The sequence below is a fragment of the Gymnoscopelus braueri genome (genome assembly GCF_963280865.1).
Source record: "Gymnoscopelus braueri genome assembly, chromosome: 18".
In the NCBI taxonomy this organism is placed as follows: domain Eukaryota; kingdom Metazoa; phylum Chordata; class Actinopteri; order Myctophiformes; family Myctophidae; genus Gymnoscopelus; species Gymnoscopelus braueri.
In genome coordinates this window covers 9,173,000-9,190,499 of record NC_137618.1, presented here as the reverse complement: position 1 = coordinate 9,190,499, position 17,500 = coordinate 9,173,000, and the positions used below count along the sequence as shown (strand labels likewise).

The window sequence follows — 17,500 nt, the reverse complement described above, 5'->3', positions numbered from 1 at the left end:
AACTAACCTATATTCTATATATACACTGACTGAGCCTTGTTGCATGACCCCTAGCCTTATGAAACCTCTGCTGTCTGTTCATTGTTATTGTTATTAGGACTTTACGCAATTACATTACTGTAGCTACTTGAATGAATGAATGCATGAATGAATGTAAGCATGCATGCATGCATGCATAAATGTATGAATGAATGAATGTATGAATGCATAAATGCATGAATGCATGCATGCATGAATGAATGAATGAATGAATGAATGCATGAATGAATGATGGGAGACAATCATAATGGTTGTGTTGGCATGGTGTGTGAAGTTATAAATGGATCAAGCAATGCACTGTAAGCAAGAAAGTCACTTATGAGTATGACAAAATTAAACTTCACATCAGGTCATAGCGCCCCCCGGTGGTGCAGTTACTTTCTTATAACTGACTTGCCGGAGGTAAATATAATATATATATATATATATATATATATATATATATATATATATATATATATATATAATTGAAAATATTATAATTTATTCATATATTATAATTTACATTTATATATTAAGTTTACAGACACTGTGTGTGCGTGTGTGTGTGTGTGTGTGTGTGTGTGTGTGTGTGTGTGTGTGTGTGTGTGTGTGTGTGTGTGTGTGTGTGTGTGTGTGTGTGTGTGTGTGTGTGTGTGTGTGTGTGTGTGTGTGTACACTGTGTGTGCGTGCGTGTGTGTCACATTATACTGGTGGTGCTATACTGACCCCTGGGGGTGTTACTGGTCACAGACAACAGGTCTGGCAATAGGGACATACCTGTCTGTCTGTCTGTCTGTCTGTCTGTCTGTCTGTCTGTCTGTCTGTCTGTCTGTCTGTCTGTCTGTCTGTCTGTCTGTCTGTCTGTCTGTCTGTCTGTCTGTCTGTCTGTCCCAACATGTGATTTCTCTTTGAGGGATCAGGGTCAATCCAGCTGGGATAGATAAAGCCCAGACCATGCACACTTTCATGATGACTGACTTTTACTGTTAATAGTTCATTATTATTATTATTAGTAGTATTATTAGTTTTATTATTATTACCAAACATAAATTAAGCACTTAAGCCCTAGTTTATACGTTGACTATTCGAAAATAAAAAAGTACTTAATTTTTTTTAGATAATATATTCATATGATACGCCAATACTTTTGTACTCTTACTCAAGTCTAATTTCTACATTGTGGTATTGCTACTTTTAGTTTAATTAAAAATCGGAGTACTTCTTCCACCACTGGTCAGTGGACTAAGCACGACAGACCCTCGCTATGGTTCTTTTTAAATACCTGTGTCCAGTAAGTTTGTCTCTGATTGGCTAGCATGTCTCCTCTCCGCAGTTTGACTTCCCATTCGTGGAGAAGCACACCGTGGCGGCTGTGAAGCTCCGCCCCAGACTCCCGGTTGGCTGGCAGGAGGAGGAGAGCGAGGACAGCCAGGAAGTGGAGGATTCAAAGACCACGCCCATCCTGTCCTCAGAGAGGAGTTTCCCGTGGAACATCGACGGAGAGCTCATTTGCATACCCAACGAAGTACTGGTCAGGTAATTATACCGCTGACTCATCTTCCATAAACATGAAAGGTCTCAGAAATGTCATAAAAGCAAAGGGTTAAAGCCTCAATCTGCGATTTCTTCCAACTGGTTGGCTGTATGTAGAACAGCAGCAACAGAGGTTTATAATAATGATAATACAAATATAATCATAACATTTTCAGTCATGAGATTTTATTTTGCTTTATTTCATGTGATGATGATGATGATGATGATTATTATTATTATTAGAATCAGAAGAATCAGAATGAACTTTATTGTCACATCACAGGATTACAGATGTACAAAAGTGGGTGAAATTATTTTCTTCGAGTGCGCTCCATCATTTGTAGATTTTGTGAGAAGAGAGAGGATCGATGTACGGTAGAGCAGGAGGAGAGGTAAAAAGAAAAGAAAAAAAACATAGGATAACAGGTCCAATAATCAAATAGCAACTAAAGAAAATATTATTATTATTATTATTATTATGCTTGACTAATGACTGTGTGTGTGTGTGTGTGCGTGTGCGTGTGCGTGTGCGTGTGCGTGTGTGTGTGTGTGTGCGTGTGCGTGTGCGTGTGCATGTGCGTGTATGCGTTTGCGTGTGCGTGTGCATGTGCATGTGCGTGCGTGCATGTTTTCAGGGTTCATTCCAGCCTAATAACTCTGTATGGTGCGGAGGTGGAGAGTGCAGACGAGTCCGGCATTAGCTGTTCCTGCATCTGAAAACACAGATCTACAATGAGACTGGAACACCTTGGTAATCAGAAGAAATTCAGCTTCTTGCAGATCCACGCTGTAATTCTTATTTTTCTTTTTTTTAAAGCAAGCCCTCTCTCATTGACACCCTTTCTTTGTCAATCCTTTGTCTTTTTTATTTTATTTTATTTTTTATTTTTGTTGCTTCCCTTTGAAAGGCATAAAGGCCTGAGCGGAGTGAGGGTGGGTGGGTGACGGAGGGTGGGTGAATGGGTGGGGGGCAGGGATTGGGTATTGTTTTGAATGATGTAAGGCCTGCGGGGGACAATAAAGAGATTTGGAAAAAATAAATGATTAGTATATATTTATTATTATTAAATTATTACGATTACTGGCAGAATTGCGGAAAGTTTAGAATAATTTCCGGTCCCGAATTTTCATTTTTCACAGGATCGGTGATTGTTGCAATGACCTGCGTTGGGTCAGAGGACCACCAGAGGTCCAAATGGATCCTTACGGGTCTGTAACTCAGAGATAACACTGAGGGTTTTACAGTGGAGATTGGGGGTCCAGAGAACGATTGCATCAAAATCAGTTTAACGACGGCTATTTAAAAATAGCCGATCTACAAGCTCACAACGTATCGCATCACATCTGCTGTTTTAAAAATAATCTTGGGAGAAAAAAAATGGGATATTTCTGAAACATTTAACACATTGACAGCCAGAGGTTAATCTCATAATGTACTCACCAGTGCCAACGTTTTATTGTTGTTTTTTGTTTTTTTCACGTCGCCATAGACCTCGTTAAAATCCTTAAGATTGATCTGTGCACTGTTTGTAAACATCGCGGACATCTCCCTGCGTCTACCAGTCCAAACCACGTGTCAAACGGGGCATCCATGTTTGAGTTAGAACGGTTTATGTTAAACAGTGATCAGCGAGGAGAAAAACTACAATCGAAGAAAATGGCGTCTCAGTGTGCGCTTTAGAATGGGAGCCGGCGTGATCGTCAAAACCGGATCCCAAATAATTCTGTTTCCGGTGGTGTTACAATGAAATGTGCCGTACTAGAAAATTGAAAAAAGTTTTTTTTTTCGAAAAAAAGGAAAAAGCACCACAGCCCGTAGGCTACGGGATCGGCGCTTTACCGTTGGATTTAACGGCCCGTAGAACTACGGGCCCGGCGGTCAATGTGTTAATGTATGGGGGTCCCTGGCACAAACTATTTCCAGATTGGGGTCAGCGGCCAAATACCTAATTTGGGGGTCCTCGACAGGAAAAAGATAGACAATCAGTGTGTTAGAGTACCGGTTGGGGTTCATCCCCTACTCCGCCTGCAAGTCGATACACAGCCAGGCTGACCTCGTGTGCCAAGGTGTCGGCGCCCTCCTGTGTCTCCGCCTCAGCGTACACTCTGACCACGTCCTCGGTTCCAGAGGGTCGCACAAAAGAGCGTCCCTGTTTGCAGTTCTTCACCAGGCTGTCGATGGCCTCCTGCAGACCCGGCGGACTCACGACCCGTCTCTCCTCATCCGCTGTGTCGATCACCCTGCGATCGGACACCTTGACTTTGAGCTGTCTGCTGGGTACGTCGGCGTACGTGGCGTCCCACTGTTCTACGGTCATGCCCGTAAGGGCCAGTACAGCCTCGATCAGCAGCATATCGGAAATGGCATCGCCCGCTGTCTGGTTGACAACGTCGACGGTGTGCTGCAGCAGCGCGGTCGCCCTCTTCCTCTCGTCGTTGGAGTCGGGGTCCTCGGCTAGCCGGCGGATCTCCCCTTCAGCTACCTTACTGAACAACACAGTTCCGTGGCCGTTGGCCTCAAAGTACACACCGATGTCGTACTCCTGCGCTGCGCAGTGGAGGTGTTTAACTCCGGTCTTGGTGCACCTCACCGTTACCTTCACAGTGTCCTCCAGGTAGCGCGTTGAGCTGCCGTTAGCGTACGCCGTCTGCACCACCGCTATCTTCAGGTCCAGGCCGGCCTGCGCGAGTAGCTCTTTGAGGAAGGTGCTGATGAGAGTAGCTATCTTATCTCCGTCCAGTAGATGGAACCGTCCGTCCGAGTCACTGTAGTAATACACTATACGGTCTGCGTCGCCGTCGAACGAGCAGCAACGCTCCCCCGCACGCGCCTGAACACCTGTGGGCGGTTGCTGTTGCACTTTGACATAGTCGGCTCCACACTGGTGATTAAGCTTTCCGCTGGTGCCGTCGTTGAAGAGGGATATCTGAAGTTCCTTCTTCAGGTGTGCCTCCATCTCCCGCACCTTCAGGGCCCCGACGCCGTTAGCTCCGTCCAGCGACAGGCGCTTCTGCTCGTCTGTGCGTTTCGGTGCATACCGGGTGAACTGAATGAACGCCTGGGACAGTTTACGGTAGTATCCCTCCACCGTGGCCTCTCCGTAGCCGCCCTGCGTGTTCTGACAGCGCACCATGTAGTGGAGCTGTGGAGTGGTCACCAAGCCATAGTCTTTGCTGAGACCACCAAGGGCAGACACTCCATCCAACACAGCCTGTGACAGAGTGACACCACTGCTCCTGGTGTCTCTGCCCACAAAGACGCTAGCTTCCTGGGACATGTCGATGACCTCTGTCTCTGTGATGTCCCTCAGAGCACTGAGCAGGTGGTCCTGCTCCGAGTTGGCCAGCTGGGTGGCATAAACCTCCCATGCCACTGTCACCATCTCCCCCATAGGGTCAACCAGCTTCACTCCGTTGTCCTCCTCTGGGTTGTGGGACGCAGTGACCATGACTCCAACGGTGGCTCGGGTCTTCTTGGACCTGAGCGCGGCCAGCAGGCCCATTCGGAACAGGACGTGGGCCAGTTGTCCCGCGTCGGTTCTGAAGCCGGAAGTACCGTACTGCAAAACCAGCCCTGCTGGCTTTGGATGCAGCAGGGACTTCTGGGATACGTTCTCAAACTGGGACATTGTGGCCTGGTGAATGACGATTCCTGACTGTCCTGTCTACTGATCTGCTTGTATATAGTCTATTTCCACTTCTTTTGAAAATCATGCCTGTAATGACATTTCCAAAATCTGCAAGGTGCAATCCTGGGGTGTCAACAACGGCCAGCATCACTCACTCACCTGCAGCATGATACAACGCATAATGTGGTTGTGTTTCTGAAGAAACAGTGTGGGCTCACTGTGACGTCATATTTACCTCCAAGTACTGACGTCATTTTGAGGTCCAAATATGGAGTTTCAAAAGCTCCATATTTGCCTCCATTGATTGATAGTATAAAATGAGTAGCGATTATCATCTTTTTAATTATTAATGACCCTAATGGCTACTATTATTATACCCTGTTAGCTATTATTATTACCATTATTGTCTCCGCCAGGCCGAAGGCATGGTGGAGAGTATGTTTTACCCTCCGTGTGTGTGTCTGTCTCAGCCAAGCTAACATCGGTCAAGCTTCACGTGACACGTGAATATGTATGTGTGTGTGTCCGTCTCAGCCAAGCTAACATTGGTCAAGCTTCACGTGATACGTGACAATATGTAATATAAATAGGTAAGACAGGATTAATCAGGAACAGTACTCACCTGGCGGAGACCTGTGCTCCGAGGAGCACATTTTCTAGTTATTATTATTTTTGTTTTATTTTTTAAATTATTATTATTATATTATATTTATTATTAATTATTACCATTATTATTACGTTGATTAAATGTTTAGTTGTCACCTTGGTTAGAAAGTAGAATGTAGTGTCACTGTCCTGTATGGTTCTGTGTAGAAGTGATGACTGACTGGAATTATCATTGGTAACACCTTTGAAGGAAGCAAGAAAGACGTGCCAATTTCATGCTGATATACAGGTATACGAGATAGACTGCTGTGCATAGAGCCTAGTTGGCCTATCCGACCTCCATTCCCTCACTTTGCTCTTGATAAAGTGCATATCTGCTAAATGCTTGAATTGTAAATTGACTGGGGCTTGTCCCCCCCCCCATTATAATGTCATGACTATCTTTATTAATTTATTTATTTATTTTTAAGTATTATAATATAACATGCTCCTCCTCCCGTGACTAAAAGTGAGACAATAATGCAAGCATTTAAATAAAAAAATGATTTTATTATTAAAAGCATCAATAAATCTTCAGCAACATTCCAGTGCACAATTAGACCAATTAAACCAAAACACATTGTTTGTCCACACAATTATCTACAGGAAATAAAATAAAATAACTTTCATTTACAAAATTACTTCATTTACAAAAGAGTGTGATGGAAGCAACAATGCAACACGCAAAGATTGCGCTTTCCTCTTAGAAACATTTCTCTTCCAGAGAGACAGACAGACAGACAGACAGACAGACAGACAGACAGACAGACAGACAGACAGACAGTAAATGGTTCACTGTGGTATAACTGATCTCTAATACGGTGGTTCTCAACCTTTTCAGCCCACCAAAATAATCATATTTTAACCGGGGACCCCCCACCCTGACAAGCACTTGGAATGTAGGAGTTGACTCAGTTCCCACAGATAAATATTGTGAAAATAGCCGATCTACAAGCTCGAAAGTGACCTTGTAGATCAGCTATTTCCCCCCCTATATAGGGGTCCCGGCCCACAGTGGAGACAACCACTGCTCTAATACCTCATTCCATAATGAACCTGCCGGACACAGACAAGGCAGTAAGACAGGTAGTCAGTAAGACAGGCAGTCAGTAGGACAGGCAGTCAGTGAGATCACTTTTTTCATCATCTTTTTTAAATAAAAGTCACATTAAATAAAGACTCAAACACAAAACATTTCATAAACTACAAACAATAGTTAACAACAGTGGTTCTCAACCCGATAGGCTGCCATGTTGAGTGGTCAGATAGGGTGGTGGGCCGCGTGCATTTTCAGAGCATGTTTATTTTAATGATCAATCAATCGACTGTGTTCCGATTAATATACTTAAAAAGTTCCAATTGATCACAATGAAAACATACCATACCAAATTCATAATGTTTTTTTTTTAGGGCCCACTTGCAATACCCTCGCGGCCGACCCGTGGTCCCCGGCCCGCAGGTTGAGAATCACTGGATAGCACCATACAGCTGTGTGTTGATAAGTGTGCATGTGATGTACGGGTGTATTAAAAAATCACACCCAGTGTGAAGAGAGTGGTGCCTTTGATGAGTTAATTAGTGTAACTGGTTGCATCTTTGTGTTGCAATCAGCTGCAGCTGTTGAGGCCGTGCTCATACGGACGGACGGACGGACAGACAGACAGACACACAAAGTCAGTCCTTGGAGTGGCTAGCACCACTCAAAAAGTATTATCTGCTGCTAATCGATGAAAGATGACTGTACATAATAGCTGTGTTAATCTACGGTGAAATAATGCATCATAATTATTCATGTTTAGGCGAGAGGAATAGAAGAGAGGTTGCAACCACGCCAAAAGAAATGCAAAAGAAGAAACTACATGAACGCACCAGGTTTTCCATGCAACCGGGCACAGACCCTGTCCGGGTTCTAGACCCTGGCCGGGTTCTAGACAACTGTCCGGGTTCTAGACCCTGTCCGGGTTCTAGGCCCTCTCCGGGTTCTAGACAACTGTCCGGGTTCTAGACCCTGTCCGGGTTCTAGGCCCTGTCCGGGTTCTAGACAACTGTCCGGGTTCTAGGCCCTGCCCGGGTTTGTAGACCCTGTCCGAGTTTGTTCTAGAACAGTGATTCTAGACCCCGTCTGTCACGGTGTGTTGACACTTCCTGAATGATCCTGGGCCGCTATGATTGGTCCCGCCTTCCATTCGTATCTCTTGTTCATCTTTAGTTCTCTGTATCTATCCATGAATTCATGTATCTGTTCCGTCAGTCTACACATGGTTGTGTGTGTGTGTGTGTGTGTGTGTGTGTGTGTGTGTGTGTGTGTGTGTGTGTGTGTGTGTGTGCGTGTGCGTGTGCGTGTTAGGAGGAGCTCTCCGTTTTGTCCATTTTAGAGACATAGTCCCAGCTTTCTCTTTTGAAGTCATCGTCTGTCTTCTGGTGTTGTCTCTTAAAGAAACCAGCCTGATAGAAAGACAAAGACAAAGACAGACAGACAGACAGACAGACAGACAGACATTAATTTCAACAGAACATTGGTGAAGAGCATCACTGTTTAGTGTTTATCTCTGTTATTGTTACGTTAGATCAGTGGTTCCGAACCTCTTCTGGATCAGGGCAGCCCACCCATCTGTCCACTTAACATTGCCGTGTTAAGTGGTCAGATGGGTGTGCCGCGTGCATTTTCAGAGCACGTTTATTGTAATGATCAATCAGTCGATCGTGTTCCGGCTTGGATCGATGGAACTAACGTAGTACACGCTAAGTTCCTATTTATCGCTATCACAATGAAAACACACTGAATACACCATGAATTATGTTCTTATTTTTTTTACATTTAAAAAGAAAGAATATATAAATGCTACTGTATATCATCATCAACATCTTAGCGTTTTGGCAATGATTTTGGGTCCCACTTGCAATATCCTCACGGCCCACCAGAGGGCTCCGGCCCACTGGTGGGTTTACAATGTGTACTTTTTATGTCCCTCCTGACAGACTGAGTCAATAGGCTCTATGCACAGCAGCCATATTGGAAAGAAACATATCCCGTCGATAAAAAAGATAACAAATCATCACAAAAACATGGTTCTCGATTATATGATTAATCAAAAAAAGCGATTGATAGAATAATCGCTACAAAATAACAATGGATAGTGTCAGCCCTAGTATGCAGTGTTGTGTAACGTTACCTTCCACAGACAGTAGATGAGACCAGTGAGGATGAGGAGGCCAATGATCAAACTGACGAGGATGATGAAGATTTCAACAGCTGCCGGCGGTTTCTGGTTGAAATGAGCCTCCACCACAACCTAGAAACACAACACACAGAACGGACAACTTAGAACAACAACATTATCGTCTCTGTCGGGTGGAAACCTCATATTATGTCCAAAACTGTTACTTTTCAGGATTCAAATTCAAAAGCATCAAAAGTAGCAGATCGATAAGCTCAAAAGCTTTCGAGCTTGTGGATCTGCTACCTCTGATCAGAGGACATGAGGTTTTTGCCCGACAGCGACATATAGAACCTAGAACAACAACACATAGAAGCTAGAAACACAACATGTAATCTAGAAATACGGCACAGAAGCTAGGAATACGACACATAGAAGCTAGAAATATAACACATAGAAGCTACAAATACGACACATAGAAGCTAGAAATCACACCCAGTGTGAAATGAGCGGTGTATATCACAGTGATGGAAGCTCAGGTTATGAATTTCATCATGCGTCTCGCTAGCCAATCACAGTACTGAGCAAAGGGTATGAATACTTATCAGCCAATCACAGTACAGCGACCCCAACCCCACTTATAGGAGCGGCTACACCGCTCAAAAATATGACACATAGAAGCTAGAAATACGACACATAGAAGCTATAAACACGACACATAGAAGCTAGCAATACGACACATAGAAGCTAGAAAAACAACACATAGAAGCTAGAAATACAACACTGAGCATAGCAGAACAACATAGAAGCATGTACCTGTGCCAGAGGGAGTGTGTGTGTGAGGATGGTGTGTTCATCCTCTGTGGGAGACGTCATGACTGCTATACTCTCAAGAACCATGATACCATGACGACCCTGAGAGACACACACACACACACACACACATTTCATATTAATGGTTTTCATCTCATATGAATAACAGGTTTTATCAATTTACAATGTAGGCATTTAGCAGGCACTCGCATCCAGAATGACTTACAATAAGCAAGGTAAATACATACATAGATTGTATGACAGACAGCGTAGTGCCTCAGTAAACATGAATCTCAGGTAAACCGCATCAGTCTAAACAATATACTGCCAAAATAATAATCTGTACATTGAAACTATAGGATACCAGGTAAGATTATTCACATTGTGGTCAAGAAAAACAAGCCTAAGAAACAAAAATATGAGAACAAATGACCACGGTCTGTCTGCATGGTCACCAATCAATTGTGATGGAACCAATAATCCGATCGATGGTTATATGTAGAAGTAGTAGTAGTAGTAGTGGTGGTGGTAGTAATGTAGTACTATACCGGGTACTGAAGTAGTACTGTAGGGTTTAGTTTAGTCGTGATTTGGACGGTCGCCTCCTTTCCCGACTCCAGGTTGCCGAGGTAACACACCAAACGTTCACACAGGATGTCCTGACGACCACAGAACTACACACACACACACACACACACACACACAGTGTTAAGTAAAATATGACCCTGAAAAACATCTGAAACAAACTATTATTTATAATTAACATGAATAACCTACCTTAAAAAAAAAATCTATACAACTTTAATCGAATTGATAAAACCTTAACACATTGCGTGCCAGGCAATCGCGTAGTTCTACGCAAACCTAAATAACAGCACAGTGTGCCAGTCGCGTAAATCTTTTTTTTTTTTTTTTCTCGCAGTGACACATTTCATTGTAGGCCTCTCTCGCAGTGACACATTTCATTGTAGCACACCGGAAACGGAAATGAATGTCAATCGAAGATTATCGCCATTATCTCGGTGTTGTTTTTCTCCGCGCTGAACGCTGTTTAAACTGCGACTACTGCAAAATGGAATGTCGCCGATTGAAAATTTCTTCTCTGGGCCACTCACACAGCTACCCTGTGTGTCTACAAACAGGTCTGTGGCGAGGTGAAAAAAACAAAAAAACAACAATAAATCGCTGGCACTGGTGAGTACATTATGATATTAAACTCTGGCATGGAATGTGTTAACAATCATGTTGAATATACTTGTGTTATGCTGATCCTCAAAGATTTTTAGAGTTTGGCTTACAATTAAGAAAAGGTTATATGTGCGCGTGCGTGCGTGTGTGTTTACCATTCTGCGTGTGGTTGTTTTACTGAAATAAAATATAATCTGTTTGAGGACGGAGACTCCTGGGAGGTCACACTCTTCTTCTACTGTCGCTGTCTGGTTACTGATGTAACACTGGCCCTGGGAGGACTGGAGAGACAGGACAGACAGACAGACAGACAGACAGACAGACAGACAGACAGACAGTTAATCAACTTTATTAACGTTCACAATCTATACTGCTGTTTAATTACGTCACTCCCATGAATGATAACATCTACAAGCTAATATCTACAAAGTTATTGTGAGCTTTTATAGATCTGCTATTTTCGCCAAACATTCACCCCGGATGCTAGGGGGGCCAGTGCCCTGGGGCCTACATCTATGATCAGGGGCCTTTGGGCAGCCTGTAGCTCTGGTCCAGAGCGTTAGCGAGTTATCGCAGTGTTATTCCTATAGACAGAAACGTCCAGTAACGTGCAAGGTCTAAAAACTGTTTTATAAAAAAGCAGTTTTAGCTTTTTCTCAGAACCCACCTTTTGTGTAAAATCCATTTTTTGGGCAGAAAATAAAATATATAGCCAACGCTAGGCTGTGTTTGGCTTTTATATTCACTCACCTACAGTGCACCTAGCCTGGTAAACCCTCCCTCCGGAAATCTCATTTCTATTTGATTCCTGGAGTGAGTCTGGCATGAACCGCCTCTCTGCAATATTGGCTGTGTATGCCAAACGTCCGCGCCTATCAGCGTCGTCGCTCATTGTTCTGTGATTGACAGCTTACGTTGGCCAATCAGGTGGCGAGTTCGAGTGAGCCCAAAACACGAACGGCAGCCATCTTTTTCTTGTGCGCTATTTTCTCCGCAATTTTTTTACTTCAAAAAGCTCTCTAACTTCTATTTTGAGGCACGGAATTTACTTATAAGATATCGTTTGGATAGAATTTAGTTGTTTAACTTCATATATGTGGTCAATTAATCATGACAAAGCCTATTTAAAAATAAAAATGTAGAGAACCGGTAGGGGCGGGCAGTGACACCCATGTATCCGAATAAGGCAACCCATTTTGGGCATGGATCGTCTCAAAGGTCTCGTTGCGTCACATTAGACTGGTGAACTGCTGATTGGCTGAAGGGGAAAAATTATCATTGGCTGAAGGGGTTGTCAGTCAACGGTATTACTCCCGCCCAACTCCAGCACAGCCAATATTACAGAAAGGCGGATCAGGCCAGACTCACTCCAGGAATCAAAAAAATGAGATTTCCGGAGGGAGGGTTTACCAGGCTACAGTGCACCACCGACAGATCAAATAGTGTGCTACAGGTGCTTTCTTGACCAACAAATGCCTTACAACCAGAACACAGTGTTTGCGTGCCCACTTGACCGCCTATTCTGGGTAGAGGGGGGGGGGGGATAAATGGCTGCAGGGGGCCTGTGAGTCTTAATCGTCCCTGGTTAAGCCTAACCAACAGGAGTGTGAGGTTTACTACACACTATGAATTCTGATTATAATTATTAGTTCTTATTTACCTGCCAGTCGGTGAGCTGTAACAGTCTGTAGCTGTAAGGAGACAGACTCTTTGGAAGTTCAATCTCCAACACACTGTCCACAGACCTGCTGGGACCCAGGTTCAATACCTACACACACACACACACACACACACACACACACACACACACACACACACACACACACACACACACACACACACACACACACACACACACACACACACACACACACACACACACACACACACACACACACACATTAGTGATATTATACTACATTGTATGTGCAGTATTATTAGGAGTATTAGCAGTATTACTACCTTGTATGTGAAGTTGAAGCTCTCAGAGAAGCAGTCAACAGGAGTTGACTGTTCGTCTCCAAACACGAACATTGTAGGAGACACAAACCTGACAGACAAACAGACAAACAGACAGACAGACAGAGTCAGATAAAAGTATGTGGCGAACACTCACGGGGAGCGATTGATGTGTCTTGTAATTCATTTTCAACGAGAGGCGAGCGGTTCCGTAGGGACAGGGGGAATAAGAAGCGGGCGCACTCACACGAAATTGTCGCGTTTGTGCTCGTTTCAGGCATACGAGATGCTTTAAAATGCGTCTATTCATACGAGGTGCGGAGTGCGACCTCACAGATCCAAGCGAGAGCACAGCCACTGTGTCGCTCTCCGTGTGTAAAAGCTCCGTACTCAAACCAGTGACATGAGCTATAGGTCGTATCAGTAAGCACTGGTTTGAGTGGGGAGCTTCTGATTGAAACGTATTAATGCAAAGCCTCACCCGTGAACGTTGATGTCAACTCCATATCTGAGAGGAAGGACCAGGGAGACTGTGTTGTCATGGAGATACTCATCCATCTCATAATTATCACTGGCAGGAGAGGAGAGGAGTTAGACATTACACAGTACACATACACACGTGCAGGAGGGAGAGCAATGTACATTAACACTACCTTAACACAATGTAACCGACCCTGACCTTGACTGACTGACTGACTGACTGACTGACTGACTGACTGACTGACTGACACACTCACTCACTCACTCACTCACTCACTGGTTGGTTGAACAAGTGGATTTACCTGCTGGCGTTGACAGAGATGATGACATCACCGGCTGAGGTGCTCTGGTTGACATCCAACAGGAAGTTGATATTCAGCTGCAGGAAACAGGAAGTAGAAGTACGTAGTAAGTCACTTTGTATTAACTGTGTTTGGTTCAATAGGAGCTGGCTATGTTGTGATTGGTTGGCCGTACCTCGGTATGAGCAGGTAGAGACAGACTGGAGATGCTGCAGTCAACTCCTCCTTCAGAAACATCGCAGCTTACTTCCTGCACACACACACACACACACACACACACACACACACACACACACACACACACACACACACACACACACACACACACACACACACACACACACACACACAGGCATGAGTGAACGTCACACATCCACAGTAGGCTACTATTCTGGTCTAATTACAGGAGTTTGTTGTTGGTAGTAAAAAGTACTTACACTTTGCAGTACTTTGATGTAATGGATATGTGTAGGGAAGCGCAGCGACAGTCTGGGCAGGAAGGCGTCGTCTCCTGAGTTTGCCAACAACGTCTTCAACAGAATGCTCTTCCCGTTTCCCAACGCAAAGTATGACTGGTTCCTAAAGCGTACATACATCAGTAAGACAGGTTCCTACAGCATACACACATCAGTAAGACAGGTTCCTACAGCATACATACATCAGTAAGACAGGTTCCTACAGCATAGGCCTACATACCTCAGTAAGACAGGTTCCTACAGCATACATGCATACATCACTAAGACATTTATTTTTGCCTATTTTTGAGTAGGCAATTTTTTTTAACCGCTTTTTCTCCCCAATTTAGTGGTTATTTCAATTAATTCCTCCCCACACACATTTCTGTGTCACTGCTGTTGTATCCTACAGACTCTCCTGCCAGTGAGGAGCCCCCACCAGGAGGACGTAGAGCCTTCATCCTACTCCTCCGGCCCAACACTCCCCGCTGACATGTGCCGCCGGAGCCCGTAGGAGCACATGAAATGACCATTATCACCCTCCTTGCCCGACTTCCCTCCCCCGAACACGGGCCAATTGTGTTTGTGTAGACGCTCGACAAAGTTGGATGCAAATATATATGCACATATATTTTTATATGTATATATTAAACCACATAAGCATTATTTTATAATTTATCACACAAGGTCATGCAGAAATAGTGAGAATAGCAGGTCTCCAAGCATACAGGATAAAGAAGTGAAATTGAAAGTGGTTAAACAAATGAATGATCAGAAAAAATGTAACCGGAACACTATAAAATGGATAAATGGATACAGTCTCCTGATTGGATGAATCATGTCATAATCTGTGTCCTGTTCTGTCTCCCTGTTGTGTTGTCTTGTTGTGTTCCTTGTTTCTTTACTTTACATTTGTGTTCCTTTATTCTGAAGTAATTTGTCTAATTTCTTAGACACAGTTGGGGTTTTACGGTACACTTACAGTATGTGCCTTTTATTTTGAAGTATCATCTTAGTGTTTCCTGTCTTCCCTAGTAGCTGTTGCCTGTCTTGACCATAGGTCTTGACTGAACTATCGTGTGTTAATGACCCATTGTGTCCAGCTGTGGCTAGTTGACCCTGTTGGTTCTAGCCTATCATGTGTTTATTGTAGTCATGTTCACCTGTGACTAGTTAGCTTGTGTGTACTTATACCCCCGTTCCCTGTTACATTTGTCAGTCAGTTGTATGTAGGCTGCTTGTACCACTAGTTTAAGAACTCATGCCTCCTCCTAGTGTGTTTCCCAGCGTATGTTCCCAGACCCCATCTTGTTGTAAATGTCCTTGTGTTCCTTGAGTTCTGACTGCCTTAAGTGTCTTGGGACTTTTCCTGTGCCTGGACATTTTGCCTGCTCCTCCTGTATTGAATTAGAATTTCCCTGCCTCTGGCTCTCGTCCTGCATTTGGGTCCTACACTTACTGACTCACACAGTGACAACGAAATTGGCAGCGCAATTGAAACTTCATTGCTGTTCAACTTTTTTATGTTTTCGTGAATGTGTGCGTTCGCATGTAAACATACTGTGGTAGCACTAGCTGGGATGAAAGTTGCAAGTTGGTTGAACAGTTGACCTCCAAACAAAACCTGGAAAACGTTGTCTGAAAGAGAGCGAGAGACATTTATCAGACAGACAGAGGGACAAGAAGACAGAAGTCATGGTTCTATTAAAACCTTTTTTTCCACATTTTGAAGAACTTATATATATGTTGATCAGAATTTTCATTTCAAACAGAGAAATGCATATATATCTCTCAGTGCATTCTACAATTAATGGAAAGATAGTTAAGAGAGATACAGTCAGAGAGATAGACAGATGGACAGACCTGGTTGGTGACAGTGTGTGTGTTTCCAGGTCTTTGCTGTAAAATGGGTTTTAATGAGCGTAAACTTCTAGAGCTGGACCTGCTGACGGACGGCTGTCTTAGCCAATAGGAGGCCTCGAACTGGACGGGAGTATAGATGTCTCTCACTTCTCGCTGTGAGAGGAGAGGAGAGGAGAGTCATGAAGAATAGAAACTGATATATCAAACGGTATATAGTGATACATAGTTAATATTTGTTAATATGTGTTGCCAAGTCATTTCTTGTATGTGCAAAAATACAGACTATGAAAAATAAATGATTTATTTTATGAATAACGTATCCACATTATCCAATGCTTGCATGCAGTGTGGTTGATGTATTGCTGTTATGTATCATATCTTATGTTGGTATCGAAGTATTTTTTTCTATTGAAAGTACCATAGGGTAATCTTAGCATCTCGTCGTATAAGAACTGTGTTAAAAAAAATACAAAAATCGGCCCAGCGATTCTGTCAGGTGACTCTGTGTCGGTTATGATATTGAGTTACATTTGATAACGTCTACGTTTGGAGAGTTGAAGAGAAATGAATGCTTTTTCACTGTCAGTTGATGCTTCATATCCAAATGATCATTTGTTTATTTTTTTTAACACAATTCTTATATGCTGCAATGCTATTGAGAGCCTATGGTATTTTAAAGGGGACAACATTACTCAGGGGTTATGACCCAGTGGGATAGCGGCCTCTAGTGGCAGTGATGTCAGACTTCAGTTCTCTATAGACAAAGATCTAACCTAATCAATAAATGTCATTTATCTTTATCATACAGTATACGTATTAAGTACTTCTACACATATTCAAGTTAGTGAAGTTTTTCTTCTGAGTTTGACATAATTAAAATTGTACGCTTAGTTACTTAGTTACTGTGTGTGTGTGTGTGTGTGACCTACCGTCAGGTAGGTGAGATGTTGCGCGCAGTTGAGCTGATCCAGGCGCATTCGGATGCGGCCTGTCGTGCTGTTGGATGATCCGTTACCATGGAAATAGAATCGGTGAGGGAACGCAGCCTTATGAAGGACATCGGCTGTAAGATTATAATGGATGTCTATGAGGAGAGGAGAGGAGAGGAGAGGAGAGGAGAGGAGAGGAGAGGAGATATGATTAGTTTTTTTCTTTCATGATTAACTGCAGTTCTGCCATGACACCTGAAGTTCTCCACGGGGATCAATAAAGGTCTGTCTGTCTGTCTGTCTGTCTGTCTGTCTGTCTGTCTATCTGTCTGTCCACAAGATAAAAGATAAAAGCACAATCTACACATTACAGCCTAAACAGTGGTGAAGTGTAACTTGTGTTTGTCGTCAAATTAAATGAAATGTTCGTAGTTGAACATTAAGTCATGCATTGACGAATAACGCACTCCTTTACAGAAGCCTATACAGCCAGTTAACAGGAACTGGTACTGACCTTGTACTGAC

At 43.4% G+C, this 17,500-nt stretch overlaps 3 protein-coding genes across 3 annotated transcripts in view; 1 reads left to right on the top strand and 2 right to left on the bottom strand.

Moving 5' to 3' along the window:
- Positions 1-2,297, top strand: part of cerkl (CERK like autophagy regulator) — a gene marked incomplete at its 5' end in the record, with an annotated part of 43,350 nt that extends 41,053 nt beyond the window's left edge. Inside the window, 2 exons of the mRNA XM_080457260.1 lie at positions 1,355-1,557; positions 2,190-2,297. Of these exons, the coding sequence (XP_080313386.1) occupies positions 1,355-1,557; positions 2,190-2,271 (285 nt within the window). The 3' untranslated portion in view covers positions 2,272-2,297. The remainder of the gene's footprint in view (positions 1-1,354; positions 1,558-2,189) is intronic.
- A 1,248-nt stretch (positions 2,298-3,545) lies between these two features.
- Positions 3,546-5,183, bottom strand: LOC308106202 (phosphoacetylglucosamine mutase-like; the record flags this gene model as incomplete). The annotated part of the gene is made up of 1 exon (XM_080457259.1): positions 3,546-5,183. The coding sequence occupies one exon, from the start codon at positions 5,181-5,183 to the stop codon at positions 3,546-3,548; it is 1,638 nt and encodes a 545-aa protein (XP_080313385.1).
- A 1,048-nt stretch (positions 5,184-6,231) lies between these two features.
- The window catches only part of itga4 (integrin alpha 4), a 30,299-nt gene continuing 19,030 nt past the window's right edge, over positions 6,232-17,500 (bottom strand). Inside the window, exons 15-28 of the mRNA XM_080412958.1 lie at positions 16,976-17,130; positions 16,047-16,199; positions 15,745-15,821; positions 14,166-14,307; positions 13,904-13,978; positions 13,729-13,805; positions 13,428-13,517; positions 12,950-13,037; positions 12,648-12,755; positions 11,143-11,268; positions 10,348-10,473; positions 9,803-9,901; positions 9,002-9,121; positions 6,232-8,273 (exon numbers count right to left, since the gene is read on the bottom strand). Coding sequence (XP_080269084.1) covers positions 8,172-8,273; positions 9,002-9,121; positions 9,803-9,901; positions 10,348-10,473; positions 11,143-11,268; positions 12,648-12,755; positions 12,950-13,037; positions 13,428-13,517; positions 13,729-13,805; positions 13,904-13,978; positions 14,166-14,307; positions 15,745-15,821; positions 16,047-16,199; positions 16,976-17,130 — 1,538 coding nt within the window. The 3' untranslated portion in view covers positions 6,232-8,171. The remainder of the gene's footprint in view (positions 8,274-9,001; positions 9,122-9,802; positions 9,902-10,347; positions 10,474-11,142; positions 11,269-12,647; positions 12,756-12,949; positions 13,038-13,427; positions 13,518-13,728; positions 13,806-13,903; positions 13,979-14,165; positions 14,308-15,744; positions 15,822-16,046; positions 16,200-16,975; positions 17,131-17,500) is intronic.